Source organism: Panthera tigris, chromosome B1 (genome assembly GCF_018350195.1).
Source record: "Panthera tigris isolate Pti1 chromosome B1, P.tigris_Pti1_mat1.1, whole genome shotgun sequence".
Lineage (NCBI taxonomy): Eukaryota > Metazoa > Chordata > Mammalia > Carnivora > Felidae > Panthera > Panthera tigris.
In genome coordinates, this window is record NC_056663.1 from 100,715,199 (window position 1) to 100,740,597 (window position 25,399).

The 25,399-nt window shown below is 36.4% G+C and overlaps 1 protein-coding gene across 8 annotated transcripts in view; it reads right to left on the bottom strand.

Moving 5' to 3' along the window:
• SPATA5 (spermatogenesis associated 5) overlaps positions 1-25,399 on the bottom strand; it is a 364,152-nt gene that overhangs the window by 216,254 nt on the left and 122,499 nt on the right. For 7 of the 8 annotated variants that reach the window (XR_006216792.1, XM_007087586.3, XM_042983951.1 and 4 more), the window contains exon 14: positions 19,752-19,878. Coding sequence is in view for 7 of the 8 variants with exons in the window: in XM_007087586.3 (XP_007087648.2) it covers positions 19,752-19,878 (127 nt within the window). In the remaining variant the exon portion in view is untranslated. Of the gene's footprint in view, positions 1-11,167; positions 11,319-19,751; positions 19,879-25,399 lie in introns of those variants that run through there. The other variant, XM_042983948.1, reaches the window with a different exon arrangement.

The following is a 25,399-nucleotide window of genomic DNA, read 5'->3' on the forward strand; positions in this document are numbered from 1 at the left end:
AACTACAGTAAATTAATTACAAACCAGATTTGACCACCAAAGGCCATTTACACATAAACCTTTTGAAATCTAATATTCAAATTATACTCTAAATCCAAGAAATAAAAATCTAAAGATACTATACAAGTATTAACTTCATCAAAAGCAAATGGCAAATTCCTTCTGCAAAATATCAAGAAAATAAAACACATAGGAAAAATCTAAACAGAGTTTCTGTGCCCTGTGGACACTTTTGGAAGGACCTCTGAAACACTAGAAACAAACAAAAAAATGTTAGTGCTTGGGAATCAGACAAAGAATAATTTTAAAAATTCACTATTCCTGGGGTGCCTGAGTGGCCTACTTGGTTAAGTGGTCAACTCTGGATTTCAGCTCAGGTCATGATCTCACGGTTCGTGGGATGGAGCCCTGTATTGGGCTCTGCACCGATAGCACAGAATCTGCTTGGGATTCTTATTCTCTCGCTCTCTGCCCCTCCCCCACCCATTTGCACATGCTCTCTCTCTCTCCCTCTCTCTCTCTCTCTCTCAAAATATATAAACTTTTAAAAGATAAACACATAAACTAAAAACTTTTTTAAAAATTCACTATCCCCTGTTTAAGCTTCTATCCTCCACATTTTGTACTTTCAGTCAACCATTCAAACAAAAGGATTCCATATCACTATTCTCTTTAATGGAAGAGAAGCTAAAATTTGAATGATAAAAGTAATTAAGTTTCAGAGGACTTAAATGATACATAAATACAGACTACAAAAAGAAAAAAATCACATCCTTAAGTGAAGAACTATGTCGGGCAGTATTACTGTCTGATATGGAGAACACCATTGTGAAAGTCTCTAACATTAACTAAAAGAGGACGGCATCCCTGCCTGAATTTTCATCTCAGTGATCTGAGGAACACATAAAACAAACCAAAATTAACAATTTAGCTCATCATGTTTTTTCTTTTATCTCAATGATCTTTAGGAGGGCTGTATAATTTCCTTTTGGCAATTATAGAAAATAGCCAAATACCAACATTAAGATACCTTTTAGTATATTTTCAAAACCAAGGAGAAGGATCTTCCATTCAAAGGGAGGCTCTAAATAATTTTGAAGTCCAGGGCCCAAATTAAATGATTGACTGATTCATTTCGTTCGGTCAGTCAGTCATATATCATGCAACACATACAAACTATGGCAATCTTTGGCATTAATGAACAGTATTCATAAGGTCTTTGTATTATAATTATAATAAGAACTAACATTTATATCATGTATAAATATGTGGAAAACATCTTCACTATATATTATAATCAACCTTTGACTCTTTCCTGGCTTTATAATCTGCTATAAAAGGGAAAACATTAGATTTGTGTTAAGATGTAGGAATGGGAGGCAGCCCTAGAGAGTCACTTGAAAGTTACATAATTAAATACAATACTAAAGTTAAATTTCCTAATTATTAAAGACTAGTGCTCTTTTTCATAAGCCACTACAAGATTTTAATATATAACCTTTATCAGCAATGCTTCTTCCTTCACTGGTCTGTGGTTTCTCAGTCTTTCATCAAATGAAAAGCTTAATGAGGCCTTTTATTATCTTATTAAAGGTAAAATCTGAAGGCTATCCACAAATTTAGGTGTCTATGCTAACCAGATAATATCAAATTCTATACTAAATCAGAATTCAAGGGTTCATAGGTCATGAACCTCAAATCATGGTGAGGACAATTTCTTAATACTTTAAAAAAAGAAAAGATTAAATGAAACAAATTTTCATTCTTAGAAATTTAACATCTGAATTTACAAGAACTAGAAGAGAATCTTATGTAAAGGGCTACAGGATGAAGTTATCTCAATTTCCTGGCTAACATAGCATGCTAATCCTGATTAATGATACGAACAAAATAGATTATAGTGATAAAAGTACCATATAATATACCGGTGTCTTCATCAATTTATATAATAATGATGTTTTGGGGTAATTCTTTTATGTACAAAACTCTTATTTAAAAAAGTGGAATCATTAAATATTTTAAACAAAAACAAACTTAAAGAATCATGTTGGTGATTATATGCATGTATATACATGGCTATCCAGGGCCTAATAATATTATGGGGATGAGAAAGGTAAAATGAAAGAATGTATGTCAGCTTAAAACTGGACAGCAATGGTTTTAACTTTAAAATGACAAAGAGTTATTTATCCCTTTCATGTACTACTTCCTGGAATTAGGAAACTGTTTTCTTTTATATAACACCCTCCTCAGGTTATTCAGAGGCACACTACATTATGAAACTTTAAATTTTATTTTGTTTTTTAATAGATTTTTTAAAGTTTATTTATTTTGAGAGAGAGAGAGAGAGAGAGAGCAAGTGGGGAAGGGACAGAGAGAGGGAGAGACAAAATCCCAAGCAGCTTCACGCTGTCGGCACAGAGCCAGACACTGGGCTCAATCCCACAAACTGTGAGATCATGACCTGAGCCAAGATCAAGAGTTAGACACTTAACTGACTAAGCCACCCAGGTGCCCCTGAAAATTTAAATTTCAAAACTATGTAGTGTAGAATAAATACTGTTAAATTGTCCATACTACCCAAAGCAATCTACAGATTTAATGCAATTTCTATCAAGTACCAACAGCATTTTCACAGAACCAGAACAAATAATCCTAAAATTTGTACAGAACCACAAAAGACCCCAAATAGCCAGAGCAAGAAAAATAAAACTGGAGGTATCACAACTCCAGACTTCAAAATATACTGCAAAGGTGGAGTAATCAAAACAGTATAATACTTGCACAAAAACAGACACATAAATCAATGGAACAGAATAGGGAGCCCAGACATAAACTCATATGGTTTGTATGAGATGTATCATCTTCAACAAATGATGCTGGGAAAACTGGACAGATACATGCAAAAGAATGAAACTGGGTCAGTTTTTTTCACCATACAGAAAAATAAACTCAAAATGGATTAAGGACTTAAATGTGAGATCTGAAACCATAAAACTCCTAGAAGAGAGCAAGGGCAGTAATTTTCAGTAATTTTTCTGACATTGGTCATAGCAACATTTTTCTAGATAGGTCTCCTGAAGCAGGGGAGACAAAAGCAAAAATAAACTTATGGGACTACACCAAAATAAAAAGCTTCTGCACAGCAAATAAAATAATCACCAAAACTAAAGACAACATATTGAATAGGAGAAGATATTTGCAAATTACACACCCAAAAAGGGTTAGTATCCAAAATACATAAAGGACTTACACAACTCAACACTCAAAAATCAATCCAATTTAAAATGGGCAGAAGACATGAAGACATTTCTTTAAAGAAGACATACAGATGGCCAACAGACACACGAAAAAATGCTCAGCATCATTAATTATTAGGGAAACACAAATCAAAACCACAATGAGATATCACCTCACACCTATCAGAATGGCTAAAATCAAAAACACAAGACACAAGTGTTGGCGAGGATGCTGAGAAAAAGGAACCCTCTTGCATTGTTGATGGGAATGCAAACTGGTACAACCACTGTGGAAAAACAGTATGGAGGTTGAGGTTCCTCAGAAATTAACAAAAGAATTACCTGGGGTGCCTGGGTGGCTCAGTCAGTTAAGTGTCCAACTTTGGCTCAGGTCATGATCTCATGGTTCGTGGGTTCAAGCTCCACACTGGGCTCTGTGCAGACAGCTCAGAGCCTGGAGCCTGCTTCAGATTCTGTGTCTCCCTCTCTCTCTCTGCCCCTCCCCTGCTCATTCTCTCTCTCTCTCAAAACTAAACATTAAAAAAATTTTAAAAAATAGAATTACCATATAATCCCGCAATCGTACTACTGGGTATTTACCCAAAGAATATGAAAACACTAATTCAAAAAGATATATGCACCCTTATGTTTACTGCAGCATTATTTACAAGAGCCAAATTATGGAAGCAGCCCAAGTATCCATTGATAGATGAATGCATAAATAAGATGTAAAATAATATATATATGTATATATATATACACACACACACATATATATGTATGTAATCTATATCTATATATATATATACACACACACATATACATATGTGTATACACACACACACACACACACACAATTCAGCCATAAAAAGGAATGAAATCTTGCCATTTATAACAACACAGATGGATCTAGAGGGTATAATGCTAAGTAAATAAGTTAGAGAAAGACGAATACTGTATGATTTCACTCATATGTAGACTTTCAGAAACAAAACAAATGAATAACAACAAAGAAAAGAGACAAACCAAAAAACAGACTAACTAGAGAAAACTGATGGTTACCAGAGAACTGATGGTGAAATAGGTGAAGGGAATTAAGAGTACACTTATCTTGATGAGCACTGAGTAATGTATAGAACTGTTGAATCACTATATACTGTACAAGTAGCTGAAACTAATATAGCACTGTATGTTAACTCTACTGGAATTAAAATAAAATTTAAAAAATCAGTAAATGAATGGTAAAATAAAACAATGGTAAAAAATAAAAAAGAACAACTATATAGTGTAGATGCTATAAAATGTAAAATTTTTAACAAATATAGATATAGAATATAGTCATTTGGTAGCACATCATAACAATACATGAGAAACAGACATGCCGTAGGATAAAAAATTAGGTATTTGGAGGAATAGGAAACACTGACTTAAAATACTGCCTTTAAGGGGCGCCTGGGTGGCTCAGTCGGTTGGGCGTCCGACTTCGGCTCAGGTCATGATCTCGCGGTCTGTGAGTTCGAGCCCCGCATCGGGCTCTGGGCTGACAGCTCAGAGCCTGGAGCCTGTTTCGGATTCTGTGTCTCCCTCTCTCTCTGACCCTCCCCTGCTCATACTCTGTCTCTCTCTGTCTCAAAAATAAATAAATGTTAAAAAAAAAAAAAAGACTTATTTAGTTCCTGAACCACGGCAAGCTATTGAATCTCTCCGGACATCAATTTTCTGATCTCCAAAACATAAGCAGAAATATTACTTTACAGGGTCATTAGAATTACAGATTATGTGAATAATAAATTAGCTCAATTAAAAGTGGTAATAATTGGGGAGCCTGGGTGGCTCAGTCAGTTGAGTGTCCGACTTCTGCTCAGGTCATGATCTCGTGGTTTGTGAGTTCGAGCCCCGTGTCAGGCTCTGTGCTGACAGCTCAAAGCCTGGAGCCTGCTGTGGATTCTGTGTCTCCTTCTCTCTCTGCACATCACCCACTTGCACACGCTCTCGCTCTCTCTCTCTCTCAAAAATAAATAAATGTAAAAACATTTTTTAAAAAATAAAAAAGTGGTAGTAATTATTATTAGCTATATTTCTGATTTTTTATTCCCTTCATGTATTCAATTTTGTTTTATGTTTCCTTCGATGTAATGCCTAAGAAAAAAATCCTGCAATTAAATGCATAAAAGCACATAATATTATTCACATTTATATAGATAGATGTATTTGTAATATTCAACATACACTTTATAGCTTTGTCTGAACTACCATTTTACTTCTTTGTTTTCCATGAAGAAAATCCTTGCTGCTTATGAGAACACTTGGCTTTCCTCACTGTCTGAAGGGATACAGGTTTAGGTCACAAACATGGATGTGAAATATCAACATATGGAAACTTGGCTGCAGAACACTCTTCTCCTTCCCAATTTGGCAAACTATGTAGGCAGGGCAATCAATTATCACCAAAATATGCTCACAAATATAACTAAAAGAAAAAAGTTTTATGAGAAATTATTCTTAATTATCTTAATTGTGATTAAACATGCAACCACAATACTTCCACAAGGCCATCAGAGGAGTTAGCTTAAGCTATGAGCTTAGTATGCATTTTTCTATTCAATAAATATATTATTGAACTACCTAAAACATCTTCTGCTAAACGTTTAGCACTCCCAAGAAAAAGATACGTAAATAGTATATTACTGGTGATAAAATGAGGTTAAAAAATAAGAAAAACCATGTTTCTCAATGAAGAACATATAAGTTAAAAAGACATACAAGTTAGCTCAGCAAATTATTTTAACTTCAAATCAGCAAAATTAGAGTTGATATGAAAAAAGCTGATGTTTTCAAAATGCATTAACATAGCTAATAAGAATATGTAAGGCAGGTCTCTTTCATACTAATTGCTTACTAGGAGTTCCAGGCACTTGGAAAAATCAGTAAACAACAAAAATCCTTGCCCTTATGGAGCTTACGTGGAAAAATAGACAACAATAAACACTGTAAATAAGTAAACTTATGGTCATAAATACTATAGAAAAAACAACTGAGTAACATAAAAAGGTGACCGGGAGAACCAGAGAGAGAAAAGGAGCTGGAATATCTACAGTGTCAGATAACTGATATGGTCATTGTCTAAGAGGTGCAGTATTATTATTGGTTCAGAAAAGTGAAATAGTCATATGAGCATTTCCTAGTTCTTACAATCCCTAGCATTTTGTAACCTGTGTTATAATTGTCAATAAAAAAGAAAGTCAGACATTTTTGTAGGACATGTTTGTTTTTGCCTCTCCATCACCTAGCACATTCTGGCATATAGCAGGTGCTCAAAAAATATTTGGTGAATGACTCATTCTAAGCCAATAAACACACAGTTTATCTGAACGGTTCTGGTCCAAAATTTAGTTCAGGGGTCACCAATTTTTTTTAAAGGACCAGATAGTAAATATTTTTATCTTGTTGGCCAAATGGTCAATGCAACAATAGGTGTGGCTATGTTCCAATAAAAGTTTATTTTCAAAAACAGGCAGAGAGCACAGAAGTTTTCTTGTCTCTGCTTAGTTTATTCTGTATCTATCTAATTACTTCAAGTCTTCTGTTAAATTTTCCTAAGAATATAAACAGTAAATTTATCATTTACTGGCTAATGCTTACTTTTTTCAATTCTAATCAACTAAATCAAATAAACAAAACATAACTGCAGTAATAACAACATACAAACTCTAGTTCTCCTTCCTTCTCTCCTCTCTCTCTTTTCCCTTATCTCTTTCTGTTTTCTAAGTCAAAACTAATAACTTCACTTAAACTAGGGATAAAACTACTACACTGGCTGATGGTATACCATAGTTTTAATGAGAAAGAACACATACACAGAGCACTACCAGCCATCTGGTAATACAAAGTAAATGTCAGAGACTGAATTAAAGTTTATAAATGCAAAGCAAAAGCTGATCATCAAAATATGGCTCAGTTAGTTAAGTGTCTGACTTTGACTCAGGTCATTATCTCATGGTTCATGAGTTGGAGCCCCACATCGGACTGTGCTGACAGCTTGGAGCTGGAGCCTGCTTTGGATTCTGTGTCTCCCTGTCTCTGCTCCTTCCTCGCTCATGCTATGTCTCTCCTCTCTCTCAAAAACAAACATTTAAAAAAATGTTAAATGTACAATTTAAAGACATTAAGTCTGACACAGAACTTAAGAATTAATTTAGATTAGTGGTTTAAAGCATGAGTTCTGAAATTAAACTGCCTGGATTTGTTAAACTGCCAACTCCAGTGAATAAAGCCACTTACTAAATCTTTCTAAGTAACTGTTTCGTCAGCAGTAAAACAGGGACAATAATAGTGACTACCTCATAAGGTTAATACACTTAATAAAATATCAGCCATCTATTGGCCTTTGAAAAAACACACCTGTATTTTATCAACAGGAAGCGAGTACATCATTAAGCATAAAAATATGGAATTAATGAAGGACTCCCAAATATACAAAAGTATCTTAAATGTGCTTGAGAGGCGCCTGGGTGGCTCAGTCGGTTAAGCGTCCGACTTCTGCTCAGGTCATGATCTCGTGGTTTGTGAGTTCGAGCCCCATGTTGGGCTCTATGCTGACAGCTCAGAGCCTGGATCCTGCTTCGGATTCTGTGTTTCCTCCTCTCTCTGTTCCTCCCATGCTCATGCTCTGTCTTTCTCTGTCTCTTAATAATAAACGTTTTTTTTTTTTTTAAATGTGTTTGAAAATATAATTGTGCTCCCCTTTCCTAAACATTAACATTCAATTTTCTTCACCTTTCTACTTAGATAAAATATAGTACCTCTTGTTTTATCTTATTACATCAAATACTCTTTTTTGCACTTAAAAAAAAAGAAACTTCAGAATCAAGATTTCCAAAAGGTACTAGTATTATAATCGCTTATCATTTTTTTTCCATAACAAAACATACTTCCGAATAAGTCTGTCATCAAACAAGTAACCTTTAGCCCATAAATTTGACTGGCATAATAGACTGAAAACCTGCTAGAAGGTAAACAATATTACTTGATATGCAACATAATGATCCAAAGCACTTGTCTGGTTCACCCTCACTGTCTGTTCCAGGAGACAGAAGTATAATCTAGCATTCGAAGGAAGGAAAGGAGGGAGGGAGGGGGGAAAAAAGTACATTTTCATAATTTTAGATATACTTTATTACAATAACAACCAGTCTGGAAACTGTCCTTAATATATGCATAACAAACTGACTTTTGTTATTGGATAACTTCTCTAAAAGATTTATTTGTAAAACTCTAGTTTGCCAGTCAAATTCTCTAAGAATCTTTCCAGCACTAAAATTCTACCCCCTTTTGCCCTGAAAGCTGGGTAGCAATGTTTGCAAGCAAAATCTTTGCTAGGTTAGTTCTAAGCCCACTAAGGCAGTGACAAACAAAAGTCTGCATAAATGCTTATCAAAAGATAAGCAAAGAGCTGAGATGCAAAAGGCTTTACCTCCAAGTGAGGAGAAACTGTTGCTGAAGTAAAGCTGACATTTTCCTTGCATTTATGATTAAAAAGTTTTTTTTTTTCAAGTGTGTTTAATGATCAGGTTTATTGGGGTATGCTTTACATACTGTAAAATTCACTATGTTTAGTTTTACAGTTAGAAGGGCTTTGACAAATATATATAGTCCCATAATCACCACCACAACCAAAATGTAGAATATTTCCATCATCCCCAAAAGTTTCCTCATGGCACTTTGTGGTTAATCCCTTCCCCCCCCCCCCACCCATACCCCCCAACTCCCAGATCTGATTTCTGTCCCTGTGGTCCTGCCTTTTCCAGATTGTCACATAACTAGAATCAGTCAGTATATTCTGTAACCTTTTGTGTTTGGCTTCTTTCACTGGCCTAATACTCTTACAATTCTTCTACCTTACTGCATATATTAGAAATGTGTTTCTTTTTTTTATAGCTAAGTGGTACTTCATTGTATGAACATATCAGAATTTCTTTATTCATTCATCAGTTGATAGATCTTAGGGGCTGTTTAGGTGATTATGAATAAAGTGGCTATAAACATTGACTTACAGGTCTTTGTGTAAACAAATGGTTTCATTTCTTTCGGATAAATACCTAGGAGTATAGTTGCTATATATTAAGGTAAGTGTATATTTAACTCTATAAGAAGCCTTTTATTAAAAAAGATTGAGGGGCACCTGGGTGGCTCAGTTGGTTAAGCATCCGACTTCGGCTTAGGTCATGCTCTCGCAGTTTGTGAGTTCGAGCCTCACATGGCTCTGTGCCAACAGCTCAGAGCCTGGAGCCTGCTTGGGATTCTGTGTCTTCCTCTCTCTCTCTGCCCCTCCCTTGCTCATGCTCTGTCTCTCTCTCTCTCTCTCTCTCAAAAATAAACAAACAAAAAAAAAAGATTGATGAACTATGGGGAAAAAAGCTACTACACTGGCTGATGGTATACTCTAGTTCTTATGAGAGAGAACACACACAACACTACTAACATTGCACAATTTACGGTGCTAAAGAATACACCGGTATGGCATAAAATACATATAATATTATATTTGACTAGAACCAATTAGATATCATAAGCAAATCACTCAGCACATGCTGGATGCCTAGTACTTACTTAATGACTGCTAGTTCTCTCTCTACTGTTCAGCTTTCCCTTTCTCAAGGTTCCAACCTCACTCCAACCCAAACTTACATAAATCTACACTTAATTTCAAATCATTATTTGTAAAATAAATTATACAGTAGGACACAAACAAAAATTTCAGCTATTACTTTTTTTTTTTTTTAGTTTAGTTTTTTTTTGAGAGAGAGAGCAGGGGAGAGGCAGACAGAGAGGGAGAGAGAGAATCCCAAGCAGGCCTCGCACTGTCAGCACAGAGCCCAATGTGGGGCTCAGATTCATGAAGCATGAGATCATGACCTGAGCTGAAATCAAGAGTCAGACGCCTAACCGACAGAGCCACCCAGGCATCCCACAGCTATTACTTTTTAAAGCAAAGCCAGTTCCACTCATTTCCTTAAGTCACTCGTACTTTGGGATGGAGGAGGGGACTCCTTTAAAGGCAGTAGATGCCGCTCACAGAAAACATTTTAGGTGAGCATCACCACCTTGTGTCGAAACAGAGTAACTGCAATACCAAATTCATTGTCAAATACAGACCAACACATTGCAGAGACCAGAAGCTAGGTGATCAGAGATGCATTTCTCCAAATCCACGATGATATATATGCCAGTACAATACTGCAAACAAAGTTTGGACTGTACATGTTTTATGATTATAATACTTTAAAATTTACCTGCATTTCAAATTAGATATGTATCATGAAGAAAAGAACTGAGTTTTCTTTTATAACATGTCGTTTATGATACTCTTGCATATCCTTCCCAAACACACACACACACACGCACACACACACACATGCGCACACACACACACACACACACACACACACAACTGAATAGAATGCCAGGCACAAAAATGGCACATTATTGAGAATACTCTCTATGCACTTGGAAAATAATCACCCATTTAGTCCTACAAATGACTTTAAAATATTCAATATATGGCTTCAGATTTAGTTCTTGGCTACACTGAAAATCAAATATGGGATTCTAGGAGCATTATTAAGAACACAAGGGAAGAAGCATTTACAAATTTAAAAGTGATTCAACTTTAAATAATCATATAGACATTTCTGTTGTAGCTCAAAATTATTTTTACAGTCATGTGAAGTTTTAAAAAATAGTGTATTAAATAGACCAAAACATTACAAATATTGTAACACTGATCAGACATCTGTGAAAGGAGAAAATATGCAGCTCAACAAGTTTTCCTTTTTCTAAGAGTAATAAATTTTGAGTGAAAAAGTTAAGGTGTTCTTCAACTGTCAACCAAAGTTTTTATTACACAATAGCAGCCTTAAGGCTGATTTATGGCTTTTCCCCCCTTTTCTGACAATCAAGTGTTTAAAAAGAAAAGTCATTTTTGCACACCTGGATAATATCTGCTTGCTTTATATAACATGTTTGAAGAAGGGAACTTTTCAATAACATGAAAGTTGGGGGAGGTGATACCTGAAAAAGCTTTAAAAAAAAAAAAAAACACTCAGAAATTTGTTTGGTAAATGGCATCCTCTTATGTAGCATTTGGAAAATCTATTATTATCTGTCTCTGAGTCACAAAATAGAATTTTTGGATGTGAATGATATATTCTGGGATTATCTAGTACATTTTGACAGGTACAGAATCAGAGGCCTAGAGAGGCTAAATAATTTCAAAGGATACTTAGTTTGTTAGCAACAGAGCTAGAATTAGAAACAAAGATCCCCAAATCTGTGTCTGTCTCGTTTCTCCCATTGCTTCTCTCTCACTGTCCATTTCAGGCCTTTCTATCACATTTTGCTTGTAACATTCTAGTCCCTATCATCTTTGCCATCTGTCTCCTTTACCTACAGACTCATTTCTCCAGTTAAATTGCTTACATTATGCAAAAGCCCCTCTCCAATACTATGCATATTCCAAAAACTCATCCAGAAATGCAAAGGTTTAAGAAGGCCTGTGCCCAAGACACTATAAACATAATGTTCAAAGAAGAAAATTACACAACTTCTCACATAATACAGTACCTCTAATATCACAAATTCATGAAAGTGCAGCTGCGAAAGTGGAGGTAAGTGATGAGGACATTAGCTACATATTTCAGCATTGTTTGAAAACTAAAAAAAATTCATTTTAAAAATTTAATTTCTAAATTTCATGAATGTAACTTAAGTCTTGTCTATTTCCATCAGAGAAAACAGAAAGCATTTCAGAATATGTATTCTTAAGGTAAAACAAGGTGAGTTTTACTTTCAACTGTTCCTAAATTATTTAAGTTAAACTATTTTTCAAAAAATCAGAAATTCTTCTTGGTAATTAAGATATATAATGCCTCTGCTATTAACAATATAAGACACACATTGGGAATGGCAGAAACAGAATCCCACACTTGACAAATTAGAAAGATCTATCAGATCTAATGAGATGAATTTATAAGAATTAATGCCTCTATTTCTAAGGCCTAAAGCCCTAGCAGATGCTGGCAGAAACTATTAGGAAATCATTTGGACTTAAGGAAAACAAATCTCTGAGAAGCATATAAAACATAGGAAAAGCTTAAGAGGAGCTGAACTTGAAGGAAGACCTCTAGATCTGATTGCACTGTGGCTCAACTTCTAAGACTTAAATCAAATTAATCAAGCCCAAGGCAGGGAAATTATAACTTAGCAGAAGACTCTGAGGAAAGACTTGGGCTTCTTAGTTTTGTTTTTGTTTTGTTCTTGATGACTTTAAATTCCACAGCAGTCCACAGTGTGATTCAGCAGGCAAATAAACTAACACAATTCTGGAATGCATTAGCAGAAGCATAGTATTCAGATTAAAGGCATTAAGTGTCTCACTAAACTCTGAACTGATCAGAACACAACCTATTACAGTGTATTCACTTGTGGATGCCATAATTTGAGAGAAAGGAACAAATGGTAACAGTTCAGAGGGGGTAAAAAAAGGATAAGAATGCCAAAGATGAAATAAAACAATATGTCAAGCCTGGAGAAGAGACTAGTTGGTGAGATACAATGTAAAGATAAGACAGGCTGTATGTAGAAGCTTTGGGGAGACACAAAACAGCTCGTTCAGTAGAAACAACAAACTTCCTAATAGTCTGAGACAAAGACAGAGGGGTCTGTCTCATGAGTTGGTAAGTCCCCCTGCCTCCTCTGCCTCAATCAGTGTAGGTGAGTAGGCAAAGGATGGAGAAATGATGGGTAGGAATTTTTAAATGAGGGGTCAATGTATCAGAAGGATAAGTAGACTATCAAAGTCGTCCAAGTTGTCTCCAATCTTGAAAAAATTAATTTCTTTTTTTGAATGTTTACTTCTTTATTTTGAGAGAGAGAGAGCGAGCATGAGAGGGAGCTCAGAGGAGGGCAGAGAGAGAGGAAGAGAGTGAATCCTAAGTGGGCTCTGTGCTATCAGTGTGGAGCTGGACATGGGGCTTGATCTCACAAACTTGAAATCATGATCTGAGCTGAAATCAAGAGTCAGAGGCTTGACCAACTGAGCCACCCTGGTGCCCCAAGACATTAATTTCCTTTACAACCTAGATGTTAAGGACAATACGTACTGTGTCGTTTACTTTTTCTCTAATTGAAGATTAGATGTACTCTATTTGCATGATGACATCAAATATTATTTACCAAACAAACATAGCTAAGCACAGAATCTTAATTTCTCAAAATTTAAATATTTAAGCCTGAAAATTCCAATGATAACAAATACTAAACAGGGCATTCAACTAAAAGCTAAAAACCAATGAAACTTTAAGATTCACATGCTATGAAGAAATACTTATGTTATTCATATAATTTAAAAAACTGCATTTTTAGATGTATGGATTTTGATGAGTCATTCAATTGAAAAGAATAATTATTTAGTCCATAAAACATATTTTAAAAGATTAAATATTAAAAGAACTTTCAAGAAGAGATGGAAAATACTTGAAAAAATAAGAAGTTAACACAACCTTTCTATTATTATTTATTTTAAGCCATTATATAGAATTTACTTTCAGAAAATGCAATATATTTAAACAATCTGCAGAAAAACTTTGTGGCTCATGTATGTACAACTCATATTAACAGACATTACTAAACTTCTAAAAGCTTATAAGGATAGATCAATAGTCAGTAAACTTTTTCTGTAAAGATCCAAATGGTAAATAATTTAGGCCTTATGGGCCATAAACACAATATTCTACTGTAACTAGTCTATTACAGTAGTATAAATGAAGTCATAGACAATAGGTGAACAAATCAGGGTGACTGTGTTCTAATACAGCTTTATTTATGGGGACCAAAATCTGAATTTCATCTCATTTTTATTTTTCATCTCATAAAATTATTTTCCTTTTGATATTTTTCAACCATTTAAATATGTAAAAACCATTCTTAGATCATGAGAGGTACAAAAACAAGTGGTTGGCCAATTTGCTGACACCTGAAATTAACAGTCTTTATATTATCAGCATCTAAATGAGATATGACCCATATACACATACAACCTCTGACCGACTTCTCTTCTGTCATCTCTCCCAATTACCCATCCCCAAAGCTGAAACCTTTACAGCTGCTACTGTAATAGATATAGTGAAAACATTTCAATCTTTAAAAACACAAAACAGGTGCACCTGAGTGTCTCAGTTGGTTAAATATCTTACTCTTGATTTTGGCTCAGGTTAGATCCTAGAGCCTTAGGACTGAGCCCTGCATCCTCTGCTGACAGTGTGGGGCCTGCTTGGGATTCTCTCCCTTTCTCTGCTCCTCCCCTGCTTGCACTCTCTCTCTCTCTCAAAATAAATACTAAAAAATAAATAAATAAAAGTAAAAACACAAAACAAACACCTATCACTAATAATAAAACCACTCTGAGTCCCGTAAAATGAAGGTAAAGCTGAAATTAGAAGATGAACTTGGAGGAAGCCTCACAGGTCTGACCACATTAGGCTCTCCTTATAACCCCCCAAGACTCTCAACATCATTTTGATAAACAATATTAAATAAATATAAAATTTCCTAAAATACAAGAAAGTAAAGAATTTTAAGGTATTTAAAATTTTAAAGTCTATTAGGTCAAGAAGCCTGTTTTTTTAGTTCTGACTTAGCTGAGAACAGCATTTTTTTTTTTTTGAAAGAAAGAGAGAGAGAGAGAGAGAGAGAGAGAGACAGACAGACAGACAAAGCATGAGCAGGGGAGAGACAGAGAGAGAGTGAGGGAGACACAGAATCCAAAGCATGTTCTAGGCTCCCAGCTGTCAGCACAGAGCCCAACGTGGGGCTCGAACTCATAAACCTTGAGATCATGACCTGAGCTGAAGTCAGATGCTTAACCAACTGAGCCATTCAGGCACTCCCTGAGAACAGCAATATTAAAAGAATGGCATAACTAGGAAGAGTAGGGAGAAAAGCTATCTACAAAACATACTTGTACAGTTTCTTCTAAAGGTATTTTTGGAACACAATTCACTTGAAAATTGGAAGCCACATACATTAGCTTCTCATTTGCTGACTTTTCTAAACATGTTAACTTTTTTCCATGTTACAAAAATATCCGTAAAACCAACTTTTATGTGCAATATTCAAGAAATAAAAATATTATGTCATATTTAACCCATCAAGTACATTTCCTCTTCCAGAAAAACTGGAAGGAAAATTAATGCCAGTTTATTACATCCATGAGCTAAACATACTAAGTTAGAAAATAATTCTGAACCCTGGATTATTCAGTTATCTCTATACAACTTCCAAAATTTTCCTCAGCTGAACAATCTTTTCCATAGATGACTTAGAGCAGAATTTTCAAAGTTCTACAAATTTATTATTATAAGAAAAATAGGTTTATAGACTAGGATGATACTTTACAATAGTAATAATTATTGAAGGCTTATTATATACTAGGCATCAGTACTAAAAGTAATCAAATGACTAAACTCAAAATTATTCATAAAACTAAACTATTCTAAGGTTTGTTTAACACCTGGGAAAGAAGACATGACCATTTCTTAATATTCAACACAAATGCATGAAATGTCATGGACTGGATGGACATTATATTCTTCTAAAGGGGGCACACAAATAACCACCTAACAAAGAACAATATTAAACTCCTACAGTTTGGGCTCTTTATTATTTGAGCATCAATAATAATTTAGCTGTTTGCTATTCTAAAGTCTCTTAATGCTGAGGAAATCCAGATGGTCATCCATCTAAAGACAATGTGTCTACCTGACATTATGCAATCTCATTTATCTTCATCTATCCTTGACATACTGCCATTCTTATGCAAAGTGGACACAAGGGGATAGAACTTCTCTTCACTCATTTATCAGCTGGAAGAGAGGGTAGGGCATAAAAGGTCTATGGAGACTTCAGGATACCACCAGAGACCACAAGTAATCACTTTACTTAGCACAGTGTGCTACATCACAGCTAATGTATTTGACATGTAAATAAGACAAAGCAAGAAAGAGAACAATGTGATTCTTGAGCTATGTGTCTTACTTCCTTTGCTGAATCACCAGAATCCCCAAAAAACTCCAGTTTTAGTTTACCCAGACTATATGAAATTAAAATATTGTCCATAAAAGACACTAACCACACACAACATATGGGTTACACAATGATGTCAATTTCACTCCTCTGGCAGTCCAAGAATTCTACTCCTTTTAACATACCAACTTAAAGTCACCATGACATAGAAGTTGTGGGTTAATAGGCAACAGGATTGTGAAGTATGCTAGCTAATTTACAAGGCCAAACACCTTAATTAAAATTTGGCCAAAGTTATACCAAATATTATTTCTTTGTCACTAGGACAGTCCTTTATTTTTTATTCCAGTTTTAAGCTAATAAAACATCTACCTTTTAGCATCAGTACATGAAATTTACTTTAATTATTTTCTCATCTATACTCTTCCTATTACAGTTTCCTTCAGACAAGGCAGGTAGTGAAAACTGTCTATTTATTTCATAACAAGAAGTTTCCTTTCTTTTTATATTGTCTCTTATGACTGTTTCTGTTTCTACTAGCATCTTCAGGGAACATTTTGAACAAACACCATGTTAAAATAACACATGCACTTAAAGGTTTTTTTTTAAAGTACTACTATTAAATAAAGTACTATTAAATAACATACAAATAATGTTCTAAAATAGTTCTTCAGAGGAAAAAAATGTGGAAAGAAAAATGACTTTTGATATAGTACATACCATCTCAGTAGTAATAAAAGTATAATTACAAAAAGTACAATTATGAAAAAAACATATTCCACACAAATATGGAATTCTACCTGAAATAGAAAAGAATTAAAATATTTTTTACAAAAATCATTGATAATTTGAAGTATTTTTTTCTGCACAATTACAGAATATAATATACAGAACACTTAGATCCTGGTATAATGTACTAAATTCAAAATTGTACTTAAAAGTACAGCATATGATCTTGAAACTATTCTTATACCACTCAAAAATACTTTTTTCATTTACCAACTTCATGTTTTGCTGTCATGAATAATTTTATTATTTCATCCTTTACAAATTAAACAAATTTTTAAAAATTTGAATAGGAAATTAAAAACCTTTAGATTCCCCTGCCCTAATGAAAATAAGTTTGAATCTTACTAGCAAATACTTTCAGCATCTTAAAACAAATGTCCTCATCCAAAATTAGTTGCTTAAAAAGAAGTTGGATTTCTGGGGTGCCTGGGTGGCTCAGTTGGTTAAGCATCCAACTTTGGCTCAGGTCACGATCTCACAGTTTGTGGGTTAGATCCCTGTATTGGGATCTGTGCTGATAGCTCAGAGCCTGGAGCTTGCTTCAGATTCTGTGTCTCCCTCTCTCTCTCTGCCCCTCCCCTACTCGCGCTCTGTCTCTGCCTCTCAAAAATAAATAAAAAGTTAAAAAAAAGTTGGATTTCTAATATTTAAAACCTAATCAAGGTATGTGTGTGATATACCTAATGTATGCATACATATGTATACATACATACATACAAACACACAAGCATACATATAAGTACACATACAAATATACATACGTTTGTATATGAATAAATAGGTGTTGTGTAAAGCTGCTAAATTTGAGGTAATCTGTAATACAGCAAGAGAAAACTAAACAAGCACCAATCAGGCTGAGTTATACAGCTTGATTTAGAAGAACCCAGAGATCTGATATTTTTTGTCTGTATTTGAGAGAGAAAGGGGCAGAGAGAGAGAGAATTCCATGAGGGGCAGAGAGAGAGAGAGAAGTGGGGCTCACCTGGGGCTTGTGTTTTACCCAAAGTGGGGCACATGTTCACTCAAAGCAAGGCATGAGCCCACCCGATTTGGGACTCGAACTCACAAACGGTGTGAGATCATGACCTGAGCAAGTCAGATAGTTAACAACCGAGCCACCCAGGTGCCCAAACCCGGAGATGTTTATTGTAAGCCCAAAGTCCTGCTTCGAGAAATGTATCTAACATTGATGACATACATTATTAAGAAACCAAAGAAGGGCACTATTAGATTAGGCACTGTAGAGAAGGAAACCTAAGAAATTTTAGAGCTTGTTAGCCATGGGGTAACCAGGAGAAAATGCCATAAAAATATAATGTATTCTTACAAGAAGGAAGATGTTTTTTCTGGATTTAGCACCTTTATTTGTGAAACCGAAAGGTAGGATTAGGTAATCTCTAAGGGCTCTTTCAGCCCTTTTTTTTTTTTTTTCTTTGAGAGAGAGAGAGAGAGAGAGAGAGAGAGAGAGAGAAAATCTTCAGCAGGTTCCATGCTCAGCCCAACATGGGGCTCAACCCCACGATCCTGGGATCATGACCTAAGCCTAAATGAGGAGTTGGACATTCAACCAACTGAGCCACCTAGGTGCCCTCATTCAGCACTTTCTATTATGCTTGCTAAAATACAGTCCTATCTCTTTTTTTTATTTCATAGACATCAGAGATGTCTGAGCATGGAGACAGATCCTATAAATGCTCAGAAATCACTTATCTTCTTATAAAATACTGCATCAGAAAGGAAATAATTTATTAAGGCCCAAAGCTTTCTCACCTGTATTTGATCAACAGGTCTTTACTACATAGTAAAATACCTAACTGGATGAAAGCAAAACTTGCTTTCCACATAAAAGCTCCTTTTATATCTTCAAAAGTATCATTTTTTTCTAATTCCCATTTTTAAAACTGGAAGTCTGTGTATATGTGCACAGGGAGGGAGGGACGAGCTCATAAGGTGATCTATATGAAGCAATAATGTGAACAACAAAAAGAAAAATTGGTTCATGCTACAGGAGAAAATTTTTACACTCAATTTAAATCCTTACAAAAAATTTACACATTAAGTACAAATTAGGCATTTAAAATTTAGTGGATTCCCTTTATTAAACTAGACCTAGGGAGAATAAGTGGTAGCAATGGCTTGAAAGAGTCAGTTTTGCTGAGTTTAATGCCATAGCCTAATTTCTTAGAGAGATAAAATCCATGGTCATTTCTATTCTAATCACTCTGAAAGCAACTGCTAGGCCAAGAATTCTAGTAAGTTGTTGATAATAACTTGAGTCTAACTGTTACTAAAAAGCCAGAAATTTACCTTCACATGAAGAAAAATGTTAAAAACTTCTCAACAATAAATCAGATGACAAACAAAAAAAAGAATTTCAGAACTTCAATTCTCTCTCTGAAAGTTTGATGCAACAATGATGGAGGGAAAATTCAAGGGGTTATAAAAGAATTTCATTAATATCAAATCATAAGCAATGAAAACATAAAAGCTTTCCTCTGTTCCCTTTATTTCCTTTAGTTTAAGATTTTCAGTATCCTCAAATTAAAAACTGATTACAAAGTAATCTGACAGAAAAAATAAAACTAACATAATCAAATGATCCAGTTCTTGTTTTCACAGCACTCACACTGCTTTCTTTCTTACCTTGTCTATCCTATCTGGGCGGTTAGTAGCGGCCAAAATTGTCACGTTCTTTAACTGTTCAATACCATCCATTTCCGTTAAGAGCTGAGCCAGAACACGGTCAGCTACATTCCCGGCACCTGAAGAACTGATTTTTAAAAATAAAGTTTTAAAACTCTTTACCTACCCCCAAGTACTTTATTACTTTTAAAAGACTGTATATTATATAATAAAAAGGTTAGGTCTGTTTGAAATTTAAAATGTTTGCTTCAGAATTCATTACTTGTTGAATTACCATATCAAAAAACTAACTATATTCAAATCATTTCTTTTCCTTCATCAACAACCACATTCATTTTTTTCTTCAATAACGAAATATAGAAGGTCTGGGAAGCAAGATATAAAATTTAAAACAGTCCATCAAATACACAGAAAATCATGTAATTTAATCAATATTTACATTTTATATGGCAAATATACTGATAGGAATTGGTAATAAAAAAACTAAAATAAAAACCCATTCCTCACATGAAGTTTAAAGCCTATGTGAAACAAAAAACTCATACCCATAACAAATGGGGTATTTCTGATATACCCTGATATTTCAAAATATTAGTATTTTGGGGGAAGGATGTTAAGATGGCAGAGAAGTAGGGGAACTGGGATTTCCTCATCCCTAAAACACAGCAGTATCAAGGTCAGATCACTTGGAATACCAGGAAATCAATCTGCAGAGTGGCAGAAGGATCTCCACAGGTGGAGGGGGACAGCTTGGCAGGACGGAGGTGCGTGTATGTGAATTAGGGCAGATAAAATGGCCTAGGCAGGGAAGGAGGGAACCCCTTCTGTGGAGAGACAAAAGGGAGAAAAAGCCGAAGGGGCTGTGGAATTGCTGTATTGAGTTAGCACAAGAGGAAACCTCTCAGAGCATGACTAGGGAACGAGAAACAGAGAGAGTGCTAGTTTCTATTTTGCAAACAGCATTAGGAGCTGAAGCTCAGAGATCTCAAAAGTGCATGACTTTCTTCTAACCTGAGCTGGTCCTATGTGTGTGCCTGTGGGGGAGGGAGCTGCCCTGGGGCACTGTAGCAATCTCAGGGACACACTAGGAGAGAACAGTCCCCTTCCTTGAGCACTATGGGAAGAGGGTTTATTGCCTCTTCAAGGAGAAATGACCCTGCAGGTGCCAGCCAAAGGCTTTTTATCAGCAGGGCTGAGGGGCACTACACCAGAACAGTGTCCAAAGGGTGCAGGCCCCTTAAGACATTGGGTTTTGAATCCCAGCCAAGGGCCTAGAAAGTGCGGGAGACTGTGGAACAGGGTAGGCTGACCTGCACTACTCTGTGAGGGCTGCATGAACAGCATGCTTTAAGACACCAGGTTCAGTGAGAGGAAAATGGGATGTCACCATTTTTCTCCCCAACACCAACATGTGGAGGTTCAGTGAGCAACACAGCAGCCCCCAATGGAGGCGAGACCTGCTTACACCAAACCCACCGCTCCGTGCCTGGCAACTGCTTATCTACTGGAGGAAAACTGACATTGAGACAACCAGACGGCCGCTCCTCCAGACCGGCACAGCCACCGGTGCCAGCCACCAAGAGACAACTGTTTTTTGTTTTTGTCTGTTTGTCTGTCACTTTGTCTGTTTGTTGTTCTCTTTTTTCTTTCTACCCTTTTGTTTTCTTTTGGGATCAGGCTCATAGATTCTGATTTGTTTTTTTGGTCAATTCTTATTTTATATATATAAAAAAATTTTTTTTCTGTTTTGTTTGCTTAATCAGGCATTTTTACCTTAATCTTTTCACACCTTTTCTCTTCTTTTTCTTTATTTTCCTTTCTCTCTCTCTGGATTAAACGTTATAGTTCATTTGATTCTCTGCTTCATCTTCTTTTCTCCCTTTGATTTTCTCTTTATTTTTTTAAAAAATCTTTTTTAATGTTTATTTATTTTTGAGACAGAGAGAGACAGAGCATGAACGGGGTAGGGTCAGAGAGAGAGAGAGAGAGAGAGACACAGAATCCGAAACAGGCTCCAGGCTCTGAGCTGTCAGCACAGAGCCCGGCGCGGGGCTCGAACTCACGGACCTTGAGAACATGACCTGAGCCGAAGTCAGATGCTTAACCAACTGAGCCACCTAGGCGCCCCTGATTTTTCTCTTTATATAGGATCATCTTCCCCCCACCTTTCCTTTATCCCAGGGTTACTTCAAGAAACAAATCAAAGCACACCAGGTTGAAGTCAAAACACTCTGCCACGACAAGCAAGGAGAAGCCTTGCAGAGGACTGACCAGTGGGATAGAGCAGCCAAAATGCAACAACAGCAGAGCTCATGCAACACATTCCAAAAACATTTCCTGAAGTGCCAATGTGTGGATAGTGTGGGACCCTTTTTTTAATATAGTAGTACTCACAGGTACAGGACACATAACAAGCTTTTAAAACACATAAAAGACAGGAATATAGCCAAAATGATTAAACAGAAGAATTCTCCTCAAAAGAAATTCCAGGAAGAAATGACAGTCAGAGAACTGTTGGAAACAGATATAAACAATATATTATATGAAAAATATAGAATAACAGTCATAAGACTAATAGCTGAGGTTGAAAAAAGCATAGATGGCAGCAGAGAATCTATTGCTGCAGAGATCAAAGACATAAGAAACAGTCATGATGAATTAAGAAATACTATAAATGAGATGCAAAATAAACTAGATGCTGAGACAGTGACAGTAGAAGAAGCAGAGGAGAGAACATGTGAAATAGAAGATAAAATTATGGAAAATGAAGAAGCTGAAAAATAGACGGAAAGGAAATAACTAGATCATGAGGGGAGAATTAGAGAGCTAAATGATTCCATAAAATGAAACAATATCCAAATCATATGAGGTCCAGAAGAAGAAGAGCTGGAAACCAGGGCAGAAGGTTTATTCGAACAAATTATAGCTGAGAGCTTCACTAATCTGGGGAAGGAAGAAACAGGCATCTAAGTCCAAGAGGCACAGAGAACTCCCTTCAAAATCAACAAAAGCAGGTCGATACCATGATATATCATAGTGAAACTGGCAAAATACAAAGATAAAAAGAATTTTCAAAGCAGCTAGGGACAAACGGGCCTTAATATACAAGGGTAGACATAAGGGTAGTAGACCTGTCCAATGAAACGTGGCAGGCCAGAAGGGAGAGGCAAGAAATATTCAATGTGCTGTATAGGAAAAATATGCAGCCAAGAATCCATTATCTAGCAAGGCTGTCGTTCAGAATAGAAGGAAAGATAAAGACGTTCCCAGACAAACAAAAACTGAGAGTTCATGACCACTAAACCAGTCATGCAAGAGATCCTAAGAGGGACTCCTTGAGTGGAATGCTGCAAAGACTACAAAGGACCATAGACATCATCGCAAGCACCAGACCTACTGATAACACAATGACAATAAATCTGTATCTTTCAATAATCACTCTGAATGTAAATGGACTAAATGACCCAATCAAAAGACACAGGGTATCAGAATGGATTAAAAACCAAGATCCATCTATATGCTGTCTACAGGAGACCCATTTTAGAGCTGAGGACACCTGCAGATTGAAAGTTAGGGAATGGAGAAACATCTATCATGCTACTGGACATCAAAAGAAAGCTAGAGTAACCATATCTATATCAGACGAACTATATTTTAAAACAAAGACTGTAACAAGAGATGAAGAGGGCATTATATCATAATTAAAGGGTCTATCCATCAAGAAGACCTAACAATTGTAAATGTTTAAGCCCCCAACATGAAGGCACTCAAATGTATAAATCAATTAATTACAAAAATAAATAAATGTGTGGATAATAATACCGTGATTGTAGGGGACTTTAATACTCCACTTACAACAATGGACAGATCATCTAGGCAGAAAATCAATAAGGAAACAATGGCTCTGAATGGTACACAGGACCACATGTATTTAACTGATATATTCAGAACTTTTCATAGAAAAGCAGATCACACATTCTTCTCAAGTGCACATGAAACAATCTCCAATACAGATCACATACTGGGTCACAAAAGAGCGCTCAAGTATAAAAAGACTGAGATCATACCATGCATATTTTCAGATCACAATGCTATGAAGCTTGAAATCAACCACAAAAAAAAAATTGGAAAGTACCCAAATACATGGAGTTTAAAGAACATCCTATTAAAGAATAAATGGGTCAAACAGGAAATTAAAGAAGAAATTAAAGAATTATATGGAAGCAAATGAACACATGACAGCCTACACTCTTTGGGATGCAGAAAAGGCAGTCCTAAGAGGAAAATACATTTCAATCCAGGCCTATCTCAAGAAACAAGAAAAATCCCAAATACACAACCTAACCGCACATCTAAAGGAGCTAGAAGCAGGGCAGCAAATAAACCCAAAGCCAGCAGAAGAAGAGAAATAATACAGATTAGAGCAGAAATAAACAATATAGAATATATATAGAATCCAACCACAAAATTCAGCAGGTATGCAGCGTGGAGAGGTGAACTTGGGGACAGAGATGCCACGTAGGGCAGGGAGCTGCTTTTTCAGGCAGAAAGAGGACAGAGATGCAGGGGGAGAATATGGGAAAAGCACCCCTCCCCAAAAGCAGCTGGAGAGAAAGTGAAAAATTGGAAACAGCCACAGGGACTGAAGTAAAAAGGGAGAAAGGAGAGGATTTAAATTCCATTCAGACTATAAACAGGGGGGAATGCAGAGTCTGAAACACCGCAGCTCGATACCTGGCGATGCTCTGGTGAGAAGGGCGAATCCCCAGGAGCAGAGTAGGGTCTGGGAGGTTCTCGGGCCACATGGGGACAAGCAGTTGAACTGTTAGGAGAACATTTGGTAGAGGCTGTGAGGCCACCTGGGCCAAGCAGACCTCAGAGAATAGCCACATTCGTTGGTGCTGGAACAAGGTCATTGGGGGTGAAGCCTGATGCCAGATGTGTGTTGTGATTTTCCATAATCCCTGAGGCACTGCTGCTACACTGTTTCATGAACTTTTTCTGGGGCGGGCTGGCACCTGGCTGCAGTCTCTGGGCATCGACAACTGCAAGATCCCACAAGCATTCCTGGGTGCAGCTGGCACCTGGCTATTGCTCGGTGAGACCCTCCGCAGAGGGGTGGAGCAGGTCAAAGCTGCAGTCCCTCAGAAGTGGGAGGCTGGGGAAGGCAGCCACATCTGAGACAACAAATGGGAGGGAGGTGCTGCCTAGGGCTTGGCTATGGACAGTGTGGAAGTGGGGAGTGGATGAAAGCTGAAGACGAAGGATGGGTGCATGACTGCTGATTGGGGAGAACAGAGTTCCGACACTAGAGACTGGGTAGCTGGGTAACGCCATTTTCACCGCTCTGGCGCATGCACGTATGCAACTACAATTGCCACCACAATCCACCTCAGTGGACTAGTAGCACCATCTAGTGGAGAACGGAGCCGTTACACTAAAACCCACCCAACTGAGCCAACCTCACTCTTCAAGAACACAAGTCTCACTGCTTGCTTAGTTGATGGAATAGAAAGCGCTTCATAGTTTGACTTCTAGGGGAAAATGAAGTAATATCACCTATATTTCAGTCTGTTAGCTGGTCAATCTATTCAATTTTCATTCTTTCCTTTTTTTCGTTTTTTTCTCTTTTGTTTCTTCTCTTTTTC